The sequence below is a fragment of the Chiloscyllium plagiosum genome, unplaced genomic scaffold (genome assembly GCF_037043375.1).
Source record: "Chiloscyllium plagiosum isolate Xiang-an unplaced genomic scaffold, Cpla_swu_hap1 HiC_scaffold_1, whole genome shotgun sequence".
Lineage (NCBI taxonomy): Eukaryota > Metazoa > Chordata > Chondrichthyes > Orectolobiformes > Hemiscylliidae > Chiloscyllium > Chiloscyllium plagiosum.
In genome coordinates this window covers 53,012,884-53,040,581 of record NW_028270139.1, presented here as the reverse complement: position 1 = coordinate 53,040,581, position 27,698 = coordinate 53,012,884, and the positions used below count along the sequence as shown (strand labels likewise).

The 27,698-nt window shown below is 39.6% G+C and overlaps 1 protein-coding gene across 1 annotated transcript in view; it reads left to right on the top strand.

Annotated features, from left to right (window-relative positions):
* The first annotated feature begins 1,300 nt into the window (after positions 1-1,300).
* adgra3 (adhesion G protein-coupled receptor A3) overlaps positions 1,301-27,698 on the top strand; it is a 132,211-nt gene continuing 105,813 nt past the window's right edge. Inside the window, exons 1-2 of the mRNA XM_043694002.2 lie at positions 1,301-1,338; positions 1,696-2,904. Coding sequence (XP_043549937.1) covers positions 2,663-2,904 — 242 coding nt within the window. The 5' untranslated portion in view covers positions 1,301-1,338; positions 1,696-2,662. The remainder of the gene's footprint in view (positions 1,339-1,695; positions 2,905-27,698) is intronic.

The following is a 27,698-nucleotide window of genomic DNA, read 5'->3' as shown; positions in this document are numbered from 1 at the left end:
TATCAACCTACTCTCAATCCACTTTGCTGATGATTGAGAGTAGATTGATAAGACAGTAATTTGGATGCAAATATTTCAGCCTTGTCCTTTGTAAAGGGTTTGCCCAAAGTTGAGCATGGGAATATTTCTGAATCTTCCTATCCCCCTTAGTCATTTAATGGCCAACTACCATTCATGACTGGACATGGCAGGACTACAAAGCTTATATCGGATACATTAGTAGTGGGATTGCTTAGCTCTGTCTAGTTCATGCTGTTTCTGCTGTTTATCACGTTATTATTCAGCCTCACCAAGTTGACAGGAGAAAGTGAAGATTGCAGATGTTGGTGATCAGAGTCAAGAGTATGTTGCTGGAAAAGCATAGCAGGTCAGGCAGCATCCGAGAAGCAGAAAAATCTATGTTTTGGGCATTAGCCCTTCATCAGGAAAATGCATGATGAAGGGGATATACCCAAAATGTCGATTCTTCTACTCCTTGAATGCTGCCTGACATGCTGTGCTTTTCCAGCAACACACTCTCGATTCACCAAGTTGACACCTTATTTTTAGGTGTGTCTGGTAGTGCTTCTGTTATCCTCTCTTGTACTCTCCATTGATGGTAATAGTGTGGTTGAATGCAATTTTACTGCTGCTAATGGTTAACAGAATGTCACGGATGCCCAGTTTTGAGTTGCTGGATCTGTTTCAGCCTAATTTAGCATGGTGGTAGAGCCACGCCATATGATGAAGTTATCCTCAATGCAAAATCAGAGCTTTGTCTCCACAAGACTCTGTGCTGGCCATTCCTATTGATACCATCATGGATAGATGTTTTAATGACAGCGGGGAGGAAGTCAATTAGATTGATCCCTCACCACCTGTTGCAGTAGATATGTCCTTTAGGATTTAGATGGTTCAGTCGTTAGTGGTGCTTTGAAGTCCCCAGAATATATTCTATGTCCTTGTCACCCTCAGTGCTCCCCCTGGTACTGTACGACATCGAGTGGAAGTGATTCACCAATCAAGGGTAACACTCAATGATCATGAGGAGGAGATTTCCTTGCTTATAATTCTAAATTAATGTAATTACAAAATGCAATTCTTCAAACACTGGCAAGAATCGCAGACTTCTGATGTGTGTGTTTTATACTTAGTCACTGTACCCCTGCGGCCGTGCTTCAATGGGAAAATAATAAGATGTGAAATTTATATAGCGACTTTCACAACTCCAGGGTGTCTCAAAGCGTCTCGCGACCAATTAAAACTAGTTTCGAAGTGCAGTCGCGGTTGTAGCGTTGGAATGTGAAACATGAGTCGCACTTTATTTCAACTTCTGTAACGTTGGGAGGCAGGAACCCGGTGAGTTGAAGTCCAGAAATCCGTGGTCTGTCCGCAGTTAACCTGCCGGATTTCTCAACTGGGAGAGGGAGGGCCACTCTGGGCAGCCCGCGGGGTTGAGCGGCGAGAAGTCAGGAACTTCCCCAGGGAGGGGGAGGGCGAGGGCAGGGGCAGGTCGGCTTGGCCTTCCCTGCCCGTGAGGAGTGTGTGTGAGAGAGAGAGATGCTGAGATTGAGTGTGTGAGCCGGTGACCGAGCAGCAGTGGTCACTCTGGGCTTGTGTGAGGGACACCCCGGCGAGTTGGAAACACTTCAACATGGAGGATGCAGCTCGGAAACAGCGTCTCCGCTGACGCTAACTTTTTTTTCTTCTTCCCAGGATCGAGACAAAAGACAGCGGGACACAAGGAGCGGAGAGAAAGAGAAGGGGGAAAAAAAAACCAAAACACAATCCCAAACGGCCCGCGGAGAGTGTGGGGGAAGGAGGAATCCTCAGCACTGGGAACATCCGTGAATAGAAACAAAAAGCAAACAACAAAACAAATCCACATCAAACGCGTATCTACCTCCCCCGCACCCCCCCCCCCCCTCCAAATATTCTGTGGCGAAACGACGCAAAGTTTTGAAGCGCACGTTGCATGATCTTTCCGACTTTGACTCTTTATTTCAAAAGAAAAAAAAACTGCATTGACTTGAGGACGAATTTGATCTGTGTCTGGAGCTGCGGGTCTCTCTGTCTGTCTGTGTGTTTCTCCAGGGAGGGAGTTTGGCTTGTTACTGTGGGAGGGGGGGTTTTGGGGAAGGGTCTGGAGATCAATGTGGGGAAGGTTCGGCGTTTCTTTGTGTGTGTGAGTCTGCAAGGTTGGTGCGGCTGCTGTTTGGGAGCAGTCGCTTTGGTGCTGACCCCCTCCCTACAGACAGACACACACACTCTCCGGGGGAGGGGGGTCTCTGTCTCTCCCTCTCCCTCTCCCCCTCCCTCTCCCCCTCCCTCCCGCATGTTGCTGCTGTAGGAGCTGCTCGAGTAAATGTGGACTGATTCCGGGTGGGATCCAGCTTTGATGGAGACAAGAAACATGATGCCGATTGAAGAACGGGAGCCCACCGACGATGTTTAATTTTATTTTATATATAAACCGTGAGGCGCGTGTGCTGATCGTGAATTGCGTTGCACCGTTTCCAGTTCCAGATTTTTGAATGGAGAATTATTGTGCATCCCGGGCCCTGTTGGACGGGCTTCCAATTCGTCTTTAAAGGGAAGAGAACACACACACACACAGAGGCTCAGACGCAAACCTCAGCAAAGTTTGTCCGTCCTGCTGAAGCCCAGTGACGATTTACAGAAAATGAAATCGCCTGTCGCCGAGCTGTCAGGGGTGCTTTTATTGTTGGTGGCCGGTGGTTGCATTTCGGTTCCAAGTGGCTGTAAACGCTTGGAGGAACGTCCAAAAAACACCGGGAAACTCTCACCCTCCTCCCCGGCCGTCACCTTAGTCCCCGGGACAGCAGATAAAAAAATAGTGTGTACGAACCTCGAGTTGACGGAGCTTTTCCCACTGGGTACCCTCCCCAACAGGACAGTTACTCTGTAAGTATGAAGTATTCACAATCTTTGCAAGGTTTTGGGGAGCGTGTGCTTTCTCGCTTAGACGTTTGAACTTGTGGCGAAGTTCAACGTGCTCCGTTTTTAAAATAAATTTCCGAGGTTAATTTCAGAAATCTCATCCGACTGTGTAAGCACAAATGTTTATATAAGGGTCAACAATGTAGTTCTCTCCAACGATTATCTGGTGTTTAGTAGAAGGCGGATGCACTGAAATTATCCATCTACCAAATGGACACTTTGGTGAACCGTTTCTCAATGTGGGAAAAAAACTGATGACCAAAATAGTCATCAAAAAGACTGTGGTTTAAATAGATACTTATATTTGTTGTCTGAATTAAAGGGAATCTGCATATTCCAGACAGCGTATATGTATTTTAGAGTATTCCTGTAATATCATGTTTCTGGCACTAATTGAATTCACATTTTTATAAACTCCTGGCTATAATCTGCACAATTACTTGGATAGCACTTTATTTTCAAAAAGCTTCCACGTTGATGGCACCGACTGGAGAGGTGTACAAGCTGTTTTTTTTTAAAACAGATATTGATCTGTATGTTGTTATGTGCATACACTGTCAATGGGCAAGAATGAATTTGTTGATGTGAGCAATTTTGACCCCACTGAATGAAGCCTCCATTTGACTCTTTCGACTTCATGTCGGGCCTTAACACCCAGTTCTTTCAACATGAGTTTAACATTAGCATAAAACGGAAATACTTTGCACCATACTGTAGGTGCAGTATCTGTAAAATAGTAAACATAAAAGTTTTGAATGTGGTAGGAAGATTGTTCATGAAGTTGAATGAAGTTTCTTTTCACGTGTTTTAACTACTAGTATTCTCTTTGATTATGTTCAACCATTCTTTAACAGCCCTGTAAATTTGTGAGCTTCAGGCAATAACAATCAATGTGATGCACTGATATGGTGAAGAAAAGCTTAGGCATGCGTTTCTTTTGTTAAATAAAAAAACACTAAACTGCTAATTAGAAAAATCTGCAACCAAACTTACTTTGCAGCTGAAATAGCGTTTTGAACTAGGATAAACTATTTCTATAATGGTTGTACCTATTAGACAGAAATTGTTTTGACCATGGGATTTTTGCATTGTTATTAAATGCTCTAATGGAACACGATACCGATCCTACAAATGTAAGCAAAAGAATATTCCCTTGAGCAGCCCAACTTTTTCATAATTGGCTTTCAGAAACTGGAAGCAAACATTTTAAAAAAAAATTCACTGATTTATTTTTTTCACAAAATTTTGACTTAAAATGGAAATGTTATAAGATGTTAGGACACAATGAAAAAATAATTTTGTGTAGTTTTTGTAGTTTTCCCTCTTCTACATGTTGAGTTCATGGGCAGAGTTATAGAGCCATAGCGTCCAGTTTTCCAGCATTTGGTCCATATTCCTTTAAACTCTTCCTACTCCAGATGCCTTTTAAATGTTGTAATTGTACCCACCTTCACCATTTCCTCTGGCAGCTCATTCTATTAATGCACCACCACCTGCCTGAAAACATTGCCCCTCAGTTCCTATTTAAATATTTCTCTTCTTGCCTTAAACTTATGCCCTCTAGTATTGGACTTCCCCACCCAAGGAATAAAGACTTTGGCTATTCATCCTAACTGTGTCCCTCGTGATTTTATAAGCCTCTGTAAGATATATATCAGCCTCTAATACTCCAGAGAAAAAAACCCAAGCTTATTCAGCCTCTCCCTATAACTCAAATCCTCCAGTCCTGGTAACATCCTAGTAAGGCTGAGAAGTGGCAGATGGAGTTTAATTCAGGTAAATGCGAGGTGCTGCATTTTGGGAAAGCAAATCTTAGCAGGACTTATATACTAGAGGGCATAGATTTAGGGTGAGAGGGGAAAGATATAAAAGAGACCGAAGGGGCAACCTTTTCACACAGAGGGTGGTACGTATATGGAATGAGATGCCAGAGGAAGTGGTGGAGGCTGGTACAATTGCAACATTTAAAAGGCATTTGGATGGGTATATGAATAGGAAGGGTTTGGAGGGATATGGGCCAGGTGCTGACAGATGGGACTAGATTGGGCTGGGATATCTGGTTGGCATGGATGGGTTGGACCGAAGAGTCTGTTTCCATGCTATACATCTCTATGACTCTATGACTGTATAAATCATCATTTTTGCAACCTCTCAAGTTTAACAACACCCTTCCAGTAGAAGGGTGACCAGAATTGTACTCGGTATACCATAAATTGCCTCACCAATGTCCTACACAGCTGCAGCATGACGTCCCAATTTCGATACTCTGCACTGATCATGAAGGCAAGCATGCCAAATGCTTTCATTACCACCCTGTCCACTTGTGACTGCACTTTCACGGAATTATGCACTTGCACACTTAGGTTCCTTTATTTGGCAATACTCCCCAGGGCCCTACCATTAATTGTATAAATCCTTATATTAGGACATAATGCAAAAGTATTTGTTGTACAGTTTTGTAGTTTTCCCTCTTCTACGTACTTTGTTGAGTTCACACTCAGAGTTCGAGAGTCACAGAGACATACAACATGGAGACAGACCCATTGGTTCAACTTATCCATGCTGACCAGACGTCCCAATCTGACCTTGTCCCATTTGCCAGCATTTGGTCCATAATCCCTTTAAACCCTTCGTATTCCAGATGCCTTTTAAATGTTGTAATTGTACCCACCTCCACCATTTCCTCTGGCATGTGTTTTTCAGCATTACCAAAATGCAACATCTCACATTTATTTAAATTGACTTCATCTGCCACTCCTCGGTCCTTTGGCCATTCTGATCAAGGTTCCTTTGTCCTCTGCGATAATCTTTTTTACTGTCTACTACACCACCAATTTTGGTGTCATCTGCAAACTTAACAACCATGCCTCCTATTTTCACATTGCACCAGTACAATTTCCTATATACAGCTAATGGATGGATGAAGGTTGGTATTGGCAAAGGTTGGAGAGTGAGTCAGCAACTTGGTCTGATGATTTAGGATGAGCAAAATGTGCCTATGAAGATTTCATGCCTTCAAAAAAGTTATTTGGAGTCTATAGATTAAAAGAAGTGTTCTGAGCATTATTTTCTTAGACTATAAGACAAAGGAGCGGAAATGGGCCCATTTGGCCCATTTGAGTATACTGTACTATTCAGTAAGATCATGGATGATCTAATAACCCTCAACACCATTTTCCTGTCTTTTCCTCATTACCCTGAGGAATTAAAATACAGATTAAAATATATTTATCTCTGCCTGCAGTGTATTTAATGAGTCAACCTGAATGGTGCTTGATGATAAAGAATTCAACAGATTCATTAACATCTGAGAGAGGAAATTCCTTCTCATCTTTGTGTTAGATGTCTGACATTTTATTCTGAGATTATGTCCTAGCATCCTGGATTCTCTCCCAAGAGAAAACAACCTTTCCACATCATTCATCCTAACTGTGCCCCTCGAGATTTTATAAACCTCTGTAAGATATATATCAGCCTCTAATACTCCAGAGAAAAAAATCCAAGCTTATTCAGCCTCTCCCTATAACTCAAATCCTCCAGTCCTGGTAACATCCTAGTAAGGCTGAGAAGTGGCTGATGGAGTTTAATTCAGATAAATGCGAGGTGTTGCATTTTGGGAAAGCAAATCTTAGTAGGACTTATACTAGAGGGCATAGATTTAGGGTGAGAGGGGAAAGATATAAAAGAGACCGAAGAGGCAACCTTTTCACACAGAGGGTGGTACGTGTATGGAATGAGCTGCCAGAGGAAGTGGTGGAATCCTGTCAAATCCTCTAAGATTCTTAAATGTTTAGATAAGATCGCCTGTCATTCTTCTGAAGTCCGATGAGTATAGGCCCAACCTACTCAACCTCTCGTCAACAAATAGTCCCTCACAGCTGGTTCCAGCCGGCTGAACCTTCTCTGGATTGCCTGCAGCGCCAATATAGCTTTCTTTAGATAGGGACTCAAAATTGTTCACAGTATTCCAGCTGTGGTCTGACTAGTGCCTTGTGCAGCTTTAACAAACCCTCCCTATTTTTATGTTCCATTCCCTTTGAAATAAAGGCCAACATTCCATTTGCGTTCCCTATTACCCAGTGAACTGAGATGCTAGCTTTTTGTGATTCATGGAAGAGGACTCCCAAATTTCTCAATTTGTTTAGTGTTCAATCCAGTGACTTTTTTTTTAAGTCAGTACATTTGGTGAATAGAAATTGTGTGCCAATAGTTGTGGCAGGGCAAATATTGCAAAAATGATCAGTTAAACTTTCAAAAATCCATATTGTACTTGTATTGGATTTTGGATGTTTAGATTACATGTCTTATTCTGAAGGTGCATGTAGTTTTGGATGCAACATTTTTTGCTAGAGTTCTTTAATTTGATAACTGGAGAAATTATGTCATCTATAGTCTGAAAATAATGGGATTATGTAGAATATTTGCTTTTCCAGATCAGGGATAATGTTAGTGTTGCTGTAAAATGCATATAATGCGTGACAGTGTGTTAGAATTCTATGACTGATGTCTGGAAAGTGGAAAGTTTTGCCAGATTAAGTAAATACTATATGCAATGAATTCAGCTGATTGTTGCATATCTTGATCTGCAACTGCTAGGATTTGGTTATCAATTATTTTCTGAATTCGGTTGCAATAATATTTTAACTTCTCAAGCGAAAAGAAAATAACCACTAAGGATCATGCAGCTGAAAATGAATAGAAGACCATTCTGGTACAATTGAATAATGTTATTGTTAATAAGAAGAGTATTTGAGATTAAACAATTACATGAAGCATTTGGTAAAGAGATCTTTAGGCATGGCTTTTCTGGGGACTTGATAATATTCCATTACTGAAAAGTTTTTTTTATCTTTAAGGGATGCATTTGTTTTTCACATCAGATCAACTAACCTATTTTAGGTGAATAGGAAAAACTATGTCTAATCCATGTCTGAAATAATTGACTGTAATATTTCCATTTGCTTATTATTTATCCTTTGAGAAAATGCTAATATGGTCATGCACTTTGTGACTCATAATTTATCAAACCTTTTATATATATTTAACCACAGCTATATATAATGCCACACATTTAACTGCTCAATTGAATAAAATATTTCGAGTTTAGTTGAATTTAATATCTGTATTGTACTTCCAACCCAGGGGTGTTTTTTGGGCCAGTTCACATGCGAGGTATGCTAAAACTTCAAATTGAAACAAAACTTGTATGAGCATCCATGTTTTCATAGCATAACAGAGCGTATGATATTGTTGATGGTGTCCTTCAAAGGAACCTTATCATTCACTCTAACTTTGTTATCTGGTTAGATAATTGGAGGCTTTGATTCGTCAAAGAGCCATGTTCCAATTCATTGATGGTAAATGAAATCTCAAAGTACCATGATTGCTGTTTTGAGTTATTAATGATTGTTCTGAAGATATTGTTAACAAATGATACTGAAGTGTAGAAAATGAAGATCTACAGATAACTGTGTAATTGAAAGGAAGTTTGACTTGTGGAGATGTGTTGTAGCTGGATAAAAACTCTGTTGCAAGTGTGTTTGACTTTATACTAAAAGAATGTTGTTGGATGGCAGTATTAATCAAATGCCAGGATTGTGCATCCACTTGCACATATTTACAAATTCAGGGCAAAGACTATTTGAATGTGTGTCCAGTTATGTCTCAGCCTGATGCACAAAAGGATGCATTTCAAAAAAATGTATACCTTTAAATTTATATTATTTTTCACTTGGCGAGTTTGTGATTTGAAATACTGGTGACTATAATAACACCACAAAATGTAATACAAATATCAGGCAATTACAACTGAAATATCCTTTCACCAAGTACAGGTATACATTTTGTTCAAGAGATTACTGGAAAGCATAGCTCTGTAATGTGTTTTTTGAAACTTCTCCCTTTGAAAGTAAAGTCTAATGCACAAATATATTCTTTTAATACCTTTTGGAGATGGGTCAACAAAACTTGCACTTGTCTTCATGATTTGTGGAAAGTAATTGCTGTATCTTTTATTCAATCATTAATGTGTTATTGGCTAAAAAATACCTCCAAAACTTTTTGATTCTGGAGCATAACTGGTCATAACTTTAGAACAGAACACTGGAAATAAACTAAGCTGGTCGACCCAGTGATGGAATTGTCTATTTTTCAGTGCCATTCTTCCAGTGGCAACATGTAGCATAGCAAGGATAGAACCATACAGGCTTACAGCACAGAAGATTGATATCCTGCCAGTTATGTTTATGATGTTAGCAAAAGTCAGATTGAAATCCTCACTCTATTTGTCATAGACTTGTATCTTGCAATGTTGGATAAGTTTTATCTACTTTTTATCAAGTATAAGTTGAAATGCCCTTTGCCTATGTTCTTTGTTCTCTCATTTTTTGTGCTCCAACAAAGTGATTTAAAATATTTTGGAATGACATGTTGAGTTTTAAATTGTTGGCAACTCATTAACTCCCTGGTCTGAGAACATAGGATGTTTTAGCCAGAGACAAACCTCTGTTTAAATCTCCTGCGAGCTGTATGCTTTATCAGGCTGTAATGTTTTCTCCATAATATAGTGTTGAATATTCACAAAAATAAAAAAAAACAGAACTGTGAATGCTGGAGATCTGAATCAAACATAAAAATTTTTGAAGAAGGGTCACTAGACTTGCCATGTTATCTCTGTTTCTCTCTGCACAGATGCTGCTAGACCTGTTGGGTTTTCCAACAATTTCTATTTTTTTGTTTTGTTGCTGAATATTCACATACTAGGCTGGACAAAGTGTGGGACATAATTATTATATGCTCTTTTAGTATTTACTTAATGACTCCCTTAAGACATGAAATGTTTTTGACATTTATAGTTCTACCTACTTTTAAAGAGAAAGTGGTTCTTTGCATATAGCGGATGCAGGCAAGGCTGCATTTTTGTATTCATCTTCAGTTGGCTTGAGGTGGGTGGTCTGTCATCTTGAACTGTAATCCTCGTAGTGGTGTTGCTGTGTGAATTTGCAATTATACAGAGTCTTTCATATCATAAAATGTGCCATGGCATTTTATAGGAGCGTTATCAAACAAAATTTGATACATCAGGTTGTCGGTATTGGATATATGATCAAAAGGCTGGTACAAGAGGGATGTTTAAAGAGCGTCTTAAATGAAAGACCGATGGAGAGATTTGTGGAGAGAGTTTCAGAATTTAGAAGCTGAACACTAATAGGGCTACCTAGGGTTGAATGATTCAAAGGGTGATGCTCTGAAGATAAGAATTGCAGAAATCGGAGTGTTGTTGAGGTGGAAATTAGCAATTGGGTATGTTGAGGTCATGCTGACATTTGCAAACAAAAAACAAAATTTTCAAGTAGAGGTTTCACAATTATGGTTCATGGGTGAACAGGGCTTCGAGAGTTGAGAACTATAATCTGTCTGCTATCATCTTCTCCATTTACTTACTTGCCAATATTTATTTGCACATTTCTCCTCAGAGCTATTTTCCCACATAGCCTTGTGCCACTGTGAAAGTGAACAGTACACTCTGCCCCCTCAACTAAGAGATTGATAAAGATTACAAATATCGGAGCCCAAGCAATTCCAAAAATGACCTACTTCATCTGATCTTAAATCATGCTTATTGAGAAAACAGAATTGCTATGCATCCTGAAAAGGGTCCACCTTTTGACAACCTATTAGTAAGCATCAATTTAGTTTTTGAAAGTGTTTAATTGAGTTGATGGTTAAGTGGTTTTTCTCGTGTTTATTTGGAACTTCTGTTATTCTTTCATATGATGTGGGAAAGCTTAGTTAGGCTAGTATATGTTGCCCATCTCTGTAAGTTACCTAGAGAAGGTGAGGTGAGCTGCCTTCTAATCCTTGGGATGTAATTACATCAAGAGGGAAGGGAGCTCCAGGATCAAAGTACAGTGAGGACATACGATTTATAGTTCCAGATCAGGATAATATGTGGGTTTGAGGGGAAGTGGCCAGTGGTGGTTTTCCTGTGTATTCCAATGTACCTGGTGCTCTTGCCCTTTTTAGTGTTAATACCCATATGCTAAGCTTCATTGCTGAACAAGTTATTCCATTTGGTTCCAAATTTGGAGTGGGAATGTCGTCTACTGGTTCTTACAGCACATGCATGCAAACATATGAACAAGGAGCAGGAAATGGCCATTCAGCCTTTAAAGTCTGTTCAAGAGGTTGAAGTAGTCTTGTACGTTGCTGCAGTGCATCTCTATAAATGGTAAATATTACTATCATTGCGCTTTGTTGGTGTAGGGAGTGAATATTGAGGCAGTCCATGGGGTACCGTTCAAATTAATGCTTTGTTCTAAATGACGTCAAGCTTTTTGAGCTTTGGAGCTACACTCATCAAGTGAAGTGGGGCAAATTCCATGGCTTATGACGTCCACTTTGATGGTTAATCTTTCGGGAGACAGGAGGAGAATTACTCACTGTAGAATTCCTAATCTTTGACTACCTATTGTAAGCCAATAGACAATAGGTGCAGGAGTCGGCCATTCTGCCCTTCGAGCCTGCACCACCATTCAATATGATCATGGCTGATCATCCTTAATCAGTATCCTGTTCCTGCTTTATCTCTATAACCCTTGACTCCACAATCCTTGAGAGCTCTATCCAACTCTTTCTTAAATGAATCCAGAGACTGGGCCTCCACTGCCCTCTGGGGCAGAGCATTCCACACAGCCACCACTCTCTGGGTGAAGAAGTTTCTCCTCATCTCTGTCCTAAATGGTCTACCTCGTATTTTTAAGCTGTGTCCTCTGGTTCGGCACTCACCCATCAGCGGAAACATGTTTCCTGCCTCCAGAGTGTCCAATCCTTTAATAATCTTTTATGTCTCAATCAGATCCCCTCTGTCTTCTAAACTCAAGCGTATACAAGCCCAGTCGCTCCAGCCTTTCAGTGTAAGGTAATCCCGCCATTCCAGGAATTGACCTCGCGAACCTACGCTGCACTACCTCAATAGCCAGAATGTCTTTCCTCAAATTTGGAGACCAGAACTGCACACAGTACTCCAGGTGTGGTCTCGCCAGAGCCCTGTACAGCTGCAGAAGCACCCCTTTGCTTCTATACTCAATCCCTCTTGTTATGAAGTCCAGCATGCTATTAGCCTTCTTCACTACCTGCTGTACCTGCATGCTTACCTTCATTGACTGGTGTACAAGAACACCCAGATCTCTCTGTACTGCCACTTTACCTAAATTGATTCCATTTAGGTAGTAATCTGCCTTCCTGTTCTTGCCACCAAAGTGGATAACCATACATTTATCCACATTAAACTGCATCTGCCATGCATCTGACCACTCATCTAACTTGTCCAGGTCACCCTGTAATCTCCTAACATCCTCCTCACATTTCACCCTGCCACCCAGCTTAGTATCATCAGCAAATTTGCTAATGTTATTACTAATACCATCTTATATATCATTAACATATATTGTAAAAAGCTGCGGTCCCAGTACTGATCCCTGCGGTACCCCACTGGTCACTGCCTGCCATTCCGAAATGGAGCATTTATCACTACTTTGTTTCCTATCAGCCAACCAACTTTCAATCCAAGTTAGTACTTTGCCCCCAATACCATGCGCCCTAATTTTGCTCACTAACCTCCTATGTAGGACTTTATAAAAAGCTTTCTGAAAGTCCAGGTACACTACATCTACTGGATCTCCCTCATCCATCTTCAGTTACATCCTCAAGAAATTCCAGAAGATTAGTCAAGCATGATTTCCCCTTCATAAAATCATGCTGACTGACCAATCCTGTTACTACTATCCAGATGTGTCGTAATTTCATCCTTTTATATTAGACTCCAGCATCTTTCCCACCACTGAGGTCAGACTAACTGGTTTATAATTTCCTGTTTTCTCTCTCCCACCTTTCTTAAAAAGTGGTACAACATTAGCCACCCTCCAATCCGCAGGAACTGATCCCGAATCTATCGAACTCTGGAAAATAATCACCAACGCATCCACGATTTCTTGAGCCACCTCCTTCAGTACCCTGGGATGCAGACCATCAGGTCCTGGGGACTTATCAGCCTTCAGACCTAACAGTCTCTTCAACACCAATTCCTGGCAAGTATAAATTCCCTTAAGTTCAGGTCCTTCAGCCACAGTATATATTAGAGACAAAAAAAACTGCAGATGCTGGAATCCAAAGTAGACAGGCAGGAGACTGAAAGAACACAGCAAGATGGGCAGCATCAGGAGGTGAAGAAGTCAATGTTTCGGACTGAAGAAGAGTTACACCTGAAACGTTGACTTCTCCACCTCTTGATGCTGCCTGGCTTGCTGTGTTCTTCCAGCCTCCTGCCTGTATACAGTAAGTATAAGGCTGGTTCCGCTGCTGGTCAGTGATAACCCCCTAACAGTTGATAGATGAGGATTCAGCAATGATAATGCAATTGAACTTAAAGGGACAATTTTTAGATTCTATCTTGTTGGCGATGGTCATTGTCTGTCACTTGTGTGACACGATTTTTCTTGGGTTGTTCTTGATACTAATGCTTCAGTATCTAAGAAATCATGAATGGTGCAATCATCAGCAAGCATCCCCACTTTGATCTTATGATGGAAGGAAGGCCATTGATGAAGCAGCTGAAGATTGTTGGGTCTGCAGTGATGTCCTCGAACTGAAATGATTTGACCTTCAACCACAACTGTCTTTCCTTGTTCTGAACATGTTTCTAACCTGCTAAGAGTTTTCTCCTTCATTATTTGCCTGGCTGTTCATCTGTCAGGAAAGTAATTAATTTTGACCTGCTCCAAGATGGCGTAAATTTCATGGAGCTGTTGGAAGGAGAGGGCCTTTTATTTCATAGTAACTATTCTCTGTCGTAAAGCCTTCCATTTAAAAATAATCCTAACTTTATGTGGAAGGAAGTATATTCAGTACATCATGATGAAGTGTACTATCCAAAGGTGACAAAGGTATGAAAGGACAGAAGAGATGGATCTGCATGTCTGTGAAATAGTGCATTAATACGTTTCTTGGTTCAAGTTGCTTTTTTCCTCAAAAATTAGATCCTCATGTTTACAAGTTATTTTCTCACCATTTCCCTTCTGGTTTTGTGGTGTATACCTTTTTTTTTTCAAATGAGGAGGAAGGAAGAAATAACATGCTTTTATATCTTCAAACAAAAAACAGGTTATGCAAAGTATTTGCGGTTAGTCTTGTGGGTATGGATGAAGTCCATATACAGCACATGAAATGCTGTGGATTGTTTGAAAATTGTCATAGTTTTTTCATTTCATTTTGATCTATTTAACCACTTGAGGTAGTGCACACATGACCCATATATGGATCATAATTAAAAAAAATAAATATTTATCGGCAGTTTATTGAGAAAGTATCTATTTTATTTATCATACTCACTGTTCGAATCTCAATATATATTGAATTGTATAGCAAAGCAATGAAATGGTGTGAGCTATTTGTATTTGGCCATTTATTACTGACATTACTGATAGTAATTTCAGTCATGTGAAATGGACCTTATTCATGGCAATACCAGCACATTTGAAGTTCTTACATGTTGGTCTGTTTACATGTCTGTCATAATACTTGATGACAGTATTTGGTCATGGTAGAATTCAGTTGTAAAATTATAACTGTTCAAATAAGTCATAATCAGTTTATAATGGATAATATGAATGGAATTTATTTTTTAATTTTACCGCATTTTCTATTTGATTTTTGAAAAAAAATTAAAGTGAAATAACACATCAGCAAGTAATTCATTTGTAAGTATGTAAGTTCACTCGCTGAGCTTGAAGGTTTGGTTTCAGATATTTCGTCACCATACTCGGTAACCTCATCAGTGAGAGTCACTGGTGGCATGTTCTGCCTCTCTATTCATAGGTCTTGGTTTCTTAAAGTGGGTGATGTCATTTCCGGTTCTTTTTTTCAAGGGAAGGTAGATTGACTTAAATCCTATGTATTTATTGATGGAGTTCTGGTAAGAATGCCATACCTGTAAGAATTCTCATGCGTGTCTTTGTTTCACCTGTCTTAGAATGTGTGTGTTGTCCTAAGCAAAGTGATATGCTTCTTTATCTATATGTATAGAAACTAGTGACAGTGGGGCATGTCTTTTGGTGGCCAGTTGGTGTTTGTGTATCCTGGTGGCAAGTTTCCTGGCATCAAGGTAGCCCATAAACGGTAACACACTTAAACAGCGACTAATGAACCTAAAGTATCCATTAGATACTACCAGCAAAGCTAACATCATTTACAAGATACCTTGTAATAACTGTAAAAAACACTACTTTGGACAAACTAACAGGAAACTTGCCACCAGGATTCACTACCACCAACTAGCCACCAAAAGACACGACCCACTATCACTAGTTCCTATACATACAGTCAAAAGAGGACACTACTTTGACTGGGACAGCACACGCATTCTAAGACAGGTGAAACAAAGACACGCACGAGAATTCTTAGAGACATGGCATTCTAACCAGAACTCCATCAATAAAAACATCAATTTAGACTCTACCTACCTTCCCTTGAAAAAAAAGAACTGGAAATGGCATCACCTACATTAAGAAACCAAGGCCCATAAATAGAGAGGTGGGACATATCACCAGTGCTTCACCAGAGACACTAACTGATGATGTTACATACAAATCTTCAAGCTCAGTGAGCTAACTTACATGCTTACCATCAACCTGAGCTACAAATCTTATCAAAAATCGGTAATTCATTTGTTTTTGTCAATTAACATGAATGATATTGATTGACCCTGCTTAATTCCATGACATTGTGTTCTTACTTTGATAGCGTAATTTTAATTTATTACGCTATCAAAGTGTGTAGTGTAGTGTAGTGCCCCACACTACGCTTGTAGTGTGGGGCACTTCTGTTTGCTTTCATCTCCTATTTTGTCTCATCACTTGGGTAGTATTATGAGCCTTAGTGAATACTGATTAGATTGTGATGTATTATTATGATTGCAAAATATTTTAATGTGATGAAATAGACCTGAATTTTCCCTTGTTTTCTATTTGACAAGAAATCAAATCTAATGTAGATACAATTTTAAAAATATTTGAAAACATGAACATCTAAGGGGATTGAGCAGTTTACATTGAAGTGGCGGGAATGTTTTATTTAAGCAGTCCCACACTCTATCATCACAAATGTAGAATAAGTAGCATTGGAAAATAAGGTTGACAGTGTCATTTGGATAGTTTCATGGGTTTCTGCCATTGGGCTGCTCAATTAATAATGAAGAAACACCCTAAACAACTGTGCTAATTGCAACGATAAGAAATGTTATAATCTTTGTATCTAACATTTAATTACTACTTGGGAAAATCATATTTCTTTGTTCATTTATTCCTGAATCTTTTTTAAAAAAGAGTTATCCATCAAACACTAACACTGTTAAGCATCATCATTAAGAAGGTTATTCTACTTATTTCCAAATTTGGCAGGGAAATGCATAGTTTGGGAACATGGACTACATGCATACAAACATACATGCAAGGAGCAGGAATAGGACCTTCAACTCCATGATCCTGCTGTGCCATTCAGATTTTGGCAGATCCAGTTGTAAATCAAATATTTCTTTCCAACCGCCCAATAATCCTTCACTTCCCTGCTTAACAAGTATTTCATCACACTCTCTGACTGTGTCTTACAGATGGTTGGCAGGTTTTGGGGAGTCAGGAAATGAGCTACACACTGTAGTATTCCTAGCCTCTGTATCAAATAATCATCACCTGACTGTCCAAATCTGTCCACCATCTACAGGCGTAAGTCAGGTGGTTGATGGAATGCTCCTTATTAACCAGGAATAGTGTAGTTCTAACTACACTCAAGCTTGACACCTTCCAGGACAAAGCAGCCCACTTGATTGGCACCATTCCACTCTCTCGTCCATTGACACTTGCTAGTAGCATTGTGTATCTTCTACAAGATGCATTGCAGAAATTCATCAAAGATCCTTTGACAGCACCTTCCAAAACCATAACTAATCTAGAAGGATAAGTACAGCAGATCATGGAAACATTATTTGCAACTTCCACTCCACATCAGTCACCATCTGACTTGGAAATATCACTATTTCTTCCTGTTAGGATAAAAACCTAGAATTCTCTCCCTAATGGCATTGTGGGTCTACCTATGAGAATATGTATGGGTATAAGCAGGTAGAGAAAGAGTTAAGTTCAGAGTTTTGTGAAACAAGAGGTTAAGCTGAGCATGACTCAGATCAGATAAGAACTTGCAGCCACAGTGGGGTGCTGGAGGCAAGGGTAATGGGTTAACAAGATGGAAAAACATTCATTGTGTAGAGCTATTTAACAATATTGGGAGCATTCAGTACGTAAGGTCAGTTTAAAAAGATGAAAAGTATTCATAATGTGAAGCCAATTATTCATTGTGTGAGAAGATGGCTTAATCTTTACTATTGACACTCGTTGATTGTAACGGTCACCCAATCAATATGTATGTTGCCTTATCCGGATGCTCCTTCTTGTAAAATGGCTATATAATTCATTCAGAAACTCCTATTCCAGAGAAGACCGGGAACTCATGTCTCTGTGCACATGGGCAATCGTTCTCTCTCACTCCAGGGCCCGGAATAAAGATGAAGGAGGTAAAACTACACTGTGTCTCCGAGCGTTTTGTTTTGGGGGTGAGACGGAAATCAGGACGACACCTACAGTGCATGGTTTGCATCAGTTCAAGAAGGCAGCTCACCATCACTTTTCCAAGAGCATCTAGTAACAGGCAGCCCATAAATGAATTAAAAAAAAACAAAGTCTGTTCACCTCTTCTAGTAGTTTCAAGGATTCTGCTTTGACCAGAGATTCCAAAGACTTGCGATGGTGAGAGAAAGAAAAGTTCTTCATCTCTGTTTTAAATGGCCAGCCCCTAACTTTTAAATAGTGACCCCAATTTCTTGATTATCCAGTGAGGAAACAGCCTCTATAATCTACTGTATTAAGCCATCTCAGAACTTTGTGGTTCAACCAAGTTGCCCCTTAATCTTCTAAACACCATAAGCCTAGCCTGTTCAATCATTCCTTCTAAAACAATTCACTCATTGCAGGCATTACTTCTTTGAACTGCTTTCAAAGCATTTTCCATCTTTACTTCAACAAAGTGACCAATACAGTGCCATAGAACTCCAGGTGCAGTTTTACTAGTATAGGTATGCTCTATATCTGAAGCATAACCTTTCTACTTTTGTAGTCAATTCCACTTTCAATAAATGATAACATTTTATTCGCTTTCCTAGTTGCTTGCTGTATCTGCATTCTGATCTTGTTTATGCTTCTTGTTTATTCTTCCTGCCAAAATGGACATTTTCGCACATTATGCTTGAGATGCCACACTCATTTGAAGTATCTATTTCTCTTTGCAGCATCCCTGTGTCTGCTTCACACTTATTATCCCATGTATCTTTGGGCCAGCTTCAATTTTGGCAGCTGTACTTTACATCCAGTCATCCAAGTCATTGTTCTAAATTGTAAACATTTGACGTACCAGAACTGATTCCTGTGGTACACCACATTATATCTTACAAACCTAAAAAAGGCACATTTCTCCCAATCTACTTGTTATTAGCCAGCCAATTTACTATCCATGTCAATATGCTACCCCATACCACCATGTGCTTTTTAATTGTTGCAGTAATCTTTGATGTAGCATCTTATTGAATGCCTTATAGAAATCTGAATACAGTATATTCACTGATTCTCCTTTATCCACAGCAGGTGTTACCCCCTCCAGCAAGTTCAGTAAATTCGTTAAATATGATTTCCCTTCCACAAAACCGTATTGACTTTGCCCAATTACCTTGAATTTATCCAACAGCTCTGCCATAAGCACAGTGGCTCAGTGGTTAGCACTGCTGCCTCACAGCGCCAGGGACCGTGTTTAAGTCCCACCTCAGGTAACTGTCTGTGTGGAGTTTGCACATTCTTCCTGTGTCTGCATGGGTTTCCTCCGGATGCTCCGGTTTCTTCCCACAACCCAAAGGTGTGCAAGTTAGGTGAATTGGTCATGCTAAATTGCCCACAGTGGTAGGTGCATTAGTCAGAGGTAAATGGGTTTGGGTGGGTTACTTTTCGGACGGTCGGTATGGACTTGTTGGCCGAAGGGCCTGTTTCCATACTGTAGGGAATCTAATCTAAACTTATTTATTAATAACTTCTAGCATTTCTCCTGTGACCTCTATTAAGCTTTAGCCTGTAGTTTCCTGTTTTTGCCTGTTTTGAATAAATTAGTTCAGTTGCAGCCTTCCAATCTGAAGGGATCTTCCCCAAATTAAGAGTGTTTTGGAAAATTTACAAATAAAGCATCAAGTATCTCACTAACTGCGTCTTTTCAGATCCTATAAAGAAGTCCATCAGGACTCAGGGTCTTGTCAGCCTGCAGCCCCAACAATTTACTCAGTGCCACTTCTCTAGTAATTATGGTTTTTCTGACTTCGCATTTCCCTTCTACTTCCTGGTTTAATACTGCTTTGTAATATTACTTAAGTAATATTACTTAATCATTACAATGAAAACTGATGCAAAATACCTGATCGTTGCCATTCCCTTATTTTCCAGTATTAAATTTCCAGTTTCATTTTCTGCAGGACGAATGCACTCTTCTGATCTTTTTCTTTCTAAAATATCTACAGAAACTCTTTGACAATAAGAGTAATTTATTGTCACATGTATTTATGAAAATTTAGTCCAATGTGTATGTCATGGAGACGTACAGCACGGAAAAAGACCCTTTGGTCCAACTCGTTCCTGCTGACCAGATATCTCAACCCAATCTAGTCCCATCTGCCAGCACTTGGCCCATATCCCTCCAAACCCTTCCTATTCATGTACCCATCCAGATGCCTTTTAAATGTTGCAATTGTACCAGCCTCCACCACTTCCTCTGGCAACCCATTTCAAATGTACCAGAAGCCAGTGCCATTTTAATAACATAAATTATGACAAGAAATAAATCATGTGAAGTTAGGACAAATTTCATTTTTTTGTTCCATACATGGTTGCTTGATTTCTTAAGTTGCTGTGGCTTGCCGCCACACTCTGCGGCCGCCAAAGCCTTCCCTGCCTCTAACACCAAGGAGGAAGCATGTTGTAGCAGCCCCCACTGCCACTGACCTGACCCAGAATGTCACCTCTGACAAAGCTGCCTCATCGCCACTGATACTCCAACCGCTGCCATAGCCAGGAGACAGTCCCAACTCTTGAGGACCTATCTCGACTTCTGAGAACCAGTTGACCATCGTAATTAACTCCTGACAACCGAGAGATCATTCAGTCTGCCGCTGTTGCAGACGCCGCCAAACATCACAGGAAAAGAATATACTCTAATTCATTTGAAGCTCAAACAGTTGCTCAATCCGTGTCTACCGTGGCCACCAGGAGTGGACTGGATCCACCACTTAACAGCACCCCACAACCTCTCTCCACCACTGCAACTGGAGAATGAAGAAAAAAATGAATTTTATTCCAAATTTAAAAGAAGAGAAAATAAAGTTTAAAACAAAAGGATGCGGTTGATCGTGCAAAGGGGAGCAGAACGGCCAGTAGTCCAAACATCATCTACTTGCCACCTTTAGCGATAAAATAGGAATAGGACATTCAGCCCCTTGAGGCACCTTCGCCTTTAATAGGATCATGGCTGATTTGACAGTCCTCATGTCCACTTTCCTGCCCTTTAGGTTCCCTTACTGATCAAGAATCAATCTGTCTCAGCCTTAAATAGACACAATGACTACCTGCTTTTGTTTCTGGCTGGCTTACTCTTGTACTGTAATTTTTCAGTTTGTTTATTTTGATCATTCTTTGTAGCTTATAATTCTGACCTGCCATCTGCCTTTGCATAATTATGTGCATTGTTTTCTTTAAGCTTGGTTCTTTATAAGCTTGGTTCTGTCATTAACATATCTAGTTAACCGTGAATTGTGTGTCTGTCCCTTTTGAGTTTTCCTTACACTTTGCAATGGAGCTGTATTTGGCAGACCAGTGCATACTCACAGAGATCATGTCTTTGCTGTGATTTGTATTTCATGGGAGTTCTCTGCATCACCATGGTAACAAAGCAGCTACTAAAGACAGAATTGTGAAGCCATATTTACAATGCAGATCCAGAATGAACTCGAGTAGAAAGCCTTGTATAGCCTGGGAGCCTGTTTTTTTTTTGTCTGTATCAGGCTCATTTGAGTTTAGAATTTGGTGCATTCTTCCTGAACAACAAAAGGTGAATTATAGGGATGAAGGAAAGGAAAAACGAAAAATCTGAACAAAAATTACTGGAAAGGCAGAGATACTAAGGACAATCAGCATTGGAAAGAAGAGAAGGATTTTTCTGAGTGAACCTTTTAAAGGAACATGAGACATACTTCTAGGATGAATTTTCAGTTTAAAATGAAGACTTATTTTTGTAAACTTAAGTATTGTAAGATGCTTACAACAAGTCTGAACTGAGCTAGTCGGTCCATTTCTCAAAGGCTGTAAAATTCTGTCAGAGGAGTTAACGTGCCCATACAAGCCTGAGATAGTTAACTGGCTTTAGTATTTTTATATTTGTTTCTTAGTTTGTAATCCAGCAGATTCAATAAACATTTACTAACTAATTATTCCACCTTAAGATGGAGTTGACATTTGTGACAAAGTGCATGGGGTGGGGGGTGGGGCTGGGGTGCGATGGGGAGCAGAAAGAAGGGAGGAGTTGGGAGTAAGATTAATTACATTTTGCATATTAGCTCACATCCAAGACTGAACAGTTTATTTCCCAACAATTGGCCAATTTTAGGTCTTTGTGTGAAATCAACCATCCATTGATCTGCTTAGTTGAGCTAATTTCGTAACAAGATGGTTTTCATTACTGTTCTCTTTCCCTTTTTGAAAGGCAAACGCTATCAGATTGAAATAATTACAGAATTTAAAAAAGTAGACAAACTGCTTTCAGCTTTGCAATTATTTTTTGACTGTCGAAAAATCTTTCAGAAAACTGATATCCTGAATTATTAATTTTTACTCTGTCTTTCTTGGGTGCATCTTTCGGTCTTTTACATTGTGTTTATACAGCTGTTGGGTATTTTAGCACACTTAATGTATCACAGTAATGGTAAAGATTGTTTCCTGCTTGGATTTAAACATGTGGGTCAATCTGTTGCAGCAATGTTTCTCTCTTCTCAGCAAATTGTTCTACCACTAATCAATGCTGGAATTGTCTGATAAAGCTATCTGTGTCCACTCCATTTTTTTGAGCTATAAAACTGAAAATTTGTAACTCTGCTTTAAATGAAATACTGCAGTTATTTGGCAATAATTAAATATCAATTATTATTAAGATAGTAGAAAACTGATTTGAAATTGTTTCTGCCAAGGATTTATAATGTCTTCTAGGATATGTCATCCTTTTCTAATTAAGCTTACATCATCGGTACAGTCACTGACATCCATTTTGGAAACTTTGTATTTGCAGTATTAATGCAAAGTGATTTCCATTCATGTTTATTATTGCAGATGTAACCTGGATCTGGAGATAATAAAATCATAGAATCTCTACAGTGCAGAAGCAGGCCATTAAGTCCAGAGAGTGCACAACTACCACCTTAAGAGCATCCCAACCAGACCCACCCCTACCCTAATGCTGTAACCCTGTGTTTACTGTTACTAACTCAGGTAGACTGCACAACCTTGGACACTATGGGCAATTTGGTGTGGCCAGTCCACCTAACCTGCACACCTTTGGACTGTGGGAGGAAACTGGAGCAACTGGAGGAAACGGGGAGAATGTGCAAACTGCACATGGACAGTTGCACAAGGATTAAATTGAAATAGAGTCCATGACACTGTGAGGCAGCAGTGCTAGCCATTGATCTACCATGTCACCCTAATGAGTACCTGTACATTGGAGTGAAATGGCAGGGACTTCCTGGAGGAGTTGTTCTCATTTTCCTACTCGTCAAAGTCAGTTAAGAGCCTGACAGTCAACTCACACTCTAAGTGTAGTGTAAAACTCAAAACATCTTTGCACTGATGCTATCTTTTGAATATGTGTACTGTAAACACCCGATACTAAATTCTTTTGATGTATGGTAAGTGATACCAAATTTTCAGTTTAGTTTAAGGTATGTTTAGACGTACGCACAACGTATAATTTCCTGTTTCTTTTAAGTCATGTATTGTGGATACAATTATTAAGAGTTTAAAGAATTTTTTTCTTGAAATATGAACCACAGTTAAGCAAAATAGGGAAAATAGCATCAAAAGAATAATCATGAAAGCTGCTTCTTTAGATATGAAGGGGATTTTTTTTCTTAATATTTTATAAGTGAATCTGCTGTGCTGCTAATCATGTTAATTTAAAGTCTGGAATGATGTTATTTCTGATGTTGAACTGCTGATTTAGTACGTCTCCATGATACAGCACTGGAGGAAAAATTCAAGGTAATTGAAGCTTGTGGTAATTGTTAACTTTTCTGAAACATACTTCATGAAATGTGGGTGTTGCTCAGGAGGCCCATCCTTAATTGCTCTTTAAGATGCTTGTGAGCTGCCTTCTAGAACCACAATATTTGGTGTAGTGAAAGTACTCCATGTTGATGTTATTTAGCAATGATGAAGAAATGGTGATATCTTTGTAAGTCAGGATGGAGTGAGTATGACTAGAAATGATCTTGGAGGTGATGGTATTCCCATATGTTTAATGTTCTTGCCCTTCTATGTGGTAGAGCTTGTTGGTTTGTGAGGTGCTATCACACCTTTGGAAAAATGTTGCAGTTCCTGGTGTAAACTGTATCCTTCTGCTGTGGTGGTGCAGGGAGTAACTGTTTAAGATGGTGAATGAAACAGCCTGCTTTGGTCTCCATGGCAATGAGCTTCCATGTCGGTGGAGCTGAAACCAATCCATCATACTCTTTGTTTGTGGCTTGCAGTGGTGGAAAGGCTATCAGGAGTTGTTACCTTTTGCAGAAAACCCACTTCCTTATCTGTTCTTATTAAAAAAATTCATGTTACCCTTTTCACTGTTGACTTTGTCAGTCATGGTATGCAACCAGTCTCACTTCTGTCATCCATGTGTTAGTCCTCCAGTATCCCTTGGGCTTCTGTTTTTTGTTTCTCCTCCCTTTTTTTGTTTCTGCTGTTCTCTTACTGTTTATTTTCTGGGAGTAAAAGAGAAAAGCAGTGTGTTGTTGGATTAGTGAGGATTATTGGCCTCATTTCTAACTCTCAACTGTGAGTATGCATAAATGGCCACAAGACATGTTTTAGGTATAGCACAGCAGGTCAGGCATCATCTGAGAAGCAGGAAAATCTGGGGTGATTCCTGATGAAGGGCTTTTGCCCGAAATGTCAATTTTCTGCTCCTCGAATGCTGTCTGACCTGCTGTGCTTTTCCAGCCCCACATACGCGACTCTAATCTCCAGCATCTGCAGTACTCACTTTCACCTATGTTTTAGGTATAGCTAGAGGATGCTAGATAAGGGAGTAAAGCTGTTGCAGAGGCAGATTACTGAGGAGGTTCTATGTGGGCAGAGTGACTGTAGAAAAGGGCAGAGTTTCAGGTTGCTTGTCAATCCAAATCAGATGTATATAGATTTAACAAAACAAAATCTGCAGGTGCTGGCAATCAGGTACAAAAACAGAAATTGCTAAAAAAACCTCAGGTTTGGCGGCATCTGTGGAGAGAAAGCAGAGTTAATATTTCAAGTCCAGTAGCTCTTGATGCTGCCAGATGTGCTGAGTTTTTCCAGCCATTTTTACTTTAGTACATAGATTTGAGTTTTATATGTTGTACAGTGGTGGAGTTGGTGATCTTAGATTAGATTAGGTTACTTAGTGTGGAAACAGGCCCTTCGGCCCAACAAGTCCACATCGACCCTCCGAAGAGCAACCCACCCAGACCCATTCCCCGACATTTACCCCTTCACCTAACACTATGGGCAATTTAGCATGGCCAATTCCCCTAACCTGCACATTTTTGGACTGTGGGAGGAAATCGGAGCACCCGGAGAAAACCCACGCAGACACTGGGAGAATGTACAAACTCCACACAGACAGTTGCCTGAGGCGGGAATCGAACCCGGGTCTCTGGCGCTGTGAGGCAGCAGTGCTATCCACTGTGTTGATGGGGAGAAGGTGTTGTTTATCTGATGTCCACTGTCTTTCCTCAGTCTAAGGAAAGAAGCTTTGTTAGAACTTTACTGGGTCATGGTAAAATTATATTTAATGTTGAAACGGGTAGATTTTTCAGGACTGTGAGCCAGTATGTTGTTTGATTAGATAGTGGTCGGTATGTATATCAAGTCAATTTAACCACCTTTGCTCTGTGACATTTGATACCATTTATCCAACAAAACTCTATTGATCTCAGTCTTCAAAATTTCTCAGTTATTCTCAGCCTGTGTGCACACATGCACTGAAAACATTTCCTATTTACTAAACATCTTTGCAAGTATTCAGGTCAAAGAGGAAAGATAGCTTGCGACATTTTTTTGAAAGGAAGAACTTGTACATCACCTTAGTATCTTCCGTAATCTCAGGACATCCAAAGTCTTTCTAAATGGGCAACGAGACTGATGATGTGAATGATTTCCGGGAATAGGAAAATGGGAAGAACCGAAAGGAGGTAATAATGGCAGTGGCGAAGAATTGTAAAAGGGATTTGAATTATTCAGTAGGCAAAATTTGAGGTGGGGTAAGATGGAGATAAGGGGCTTATACAAGTGGGAAGGAGACGTTTTGTAATAGATGGAAGCAAAGGGAGAGAGGCACATCATACATGGAAGTACAGAACACAACTAGAAGCCAAAGACCGCTCCAAATCGAGTTGAGAGCTGATGGGTGGTAGGAGATGATCGATCTTATTGGAACTTATTTTTGGCATTCTAGGTTGATCTAACAGCATACTGCCAATTATCTTCTAGTGAACATTATTTTGGGTTCAATCAGCTGCAAATGTCATTCACTGAACATTTTCTGCCAAAACTGTGAACTCACTATGTGGGAAATTGTATTACATGTTTGACTGCTCCTTCTTGGTGTATTAAGAGTTTGAATTTTAATTGAAAGTTGTTGAGGTTTCTTTGCATATTTTGTACACATTTTCCTTGCAAAGTTAGTAAGCAGTGAAGAAGACAATAGCATGTTGGTGTTCAGAGCAAGAAGATTAGAGTGCAGGAACAGGGATGTCTATTTGCAATTGTACAAGGCTTTGGTGAGAGCACACATGGAGTACTGTGTGCCATTTCTGTCTCCTTATCTTATTTAAGGGTGTTCTGGCAATGGAGGGAATGGAAAGAAAGTTTACCAGCTTGGCTCTGGGGTGATAGGAGTACTGTATGAAGCGAGACTGAATCTGAGTGTTAGGATTATATTCACTGGAGCTTAGAAGAATTGGGGGTGGAGGTGTAGCTCATTGAAATTATAGAATTCCAACAGGATTAAACATGTGGTATTATCATTGGAATATTAACCTAGAAACCCTTGTAATGTTCTGGGGACATGGGTTCGAATCCCACTACGACAGATGATGGAATTTGAATTTAACTTTTAAAAAATGTGGATTTAAGCATCTAATGATGACCATGAATCCATTGTCAATTGTTGGAAAAACCCATCTGGTTCACCAATGTCCTTTGCCTGGTCTGGCCTACATGTGGCTCTCAACCCCAGCTACATGGTCAACTCATAACTGACCTTGGGCAATAAATGCTGGCCTTAGCAGCAATGCCCTCATCCCGTGAATGAATAAAAATAAAATATTGAATGGTGGAGCAGGCTTGAAGGGCTGAATGGCTTACTCCAGCTCCTATATTTTGTCTTTGTGTTTTCATCTATCCTGATCTACAGTGAAATACTGTAATATGAGATTGTGGCATATTCAGTGCAGTTACTTTGAATATGAATAGTTAGTCGTCTTTAATATACTTCTATAATAGATTTGGTCAGCCTACATGAAAAATCAATCAAATTGATTTACCTATGTCTTCAAGAACAGCGAGTTATTCATTTTTAATATTGCAGCATCAGATGCAGATATCAGATACTTTCACATTTCCTTTTCTCCATTTAGAGGTATTATTCACTAAAGTATTTGAAGGCAGAAACAAATCAATTTAAATGTATTCTTGAAAGCAAAAACAATGGTTATATTACTATAGATATGTCTCCAGTATATTCTATTTGGTAAACACATGATGCCCTTAATTTATCATCTTAAACTGCTACCATTCACCCAAACTCTAAATACTGTTGAAAACAGCATAACACATGAAGCTTAATTGCAGAATGTAAGAACTATTCTGTCCTCTCAATGCATGCTTGCATTGGAGCCGGTTATCATTATTTTCTCCTGTTTCCAGCATTTTTACTTATATCATCTTATCCAGAAGACAAGTTTAGATGTTTTGATCTACATGGAGAAGTCATCCACACAGATGCATCTTAAAAAACAATACATTTGTCACAATTTGGCTGTATCCTGGGAGAAATCTGTTAATTAAACATTTTCTTCCAGATTGCTACCCAAGAAATTAGCTTCTTGCTTGGAGTTTTCTCACTAAGCATCCCCTCGTGATATTTTCGTAACCTATATATGTATGAATTGCAACTCTGAGTGCTTTCAATGAAAATTATCAGTCAATTGTGTTAGGCTGCAACTGATATTTCCAAACTAGATATACAGCTGATAAGGTTCACTTTTAAATTATGATTTGGAATATTGGCTATTTTATTCGTACTGTTGGCTGAGATAATTTTCTGGT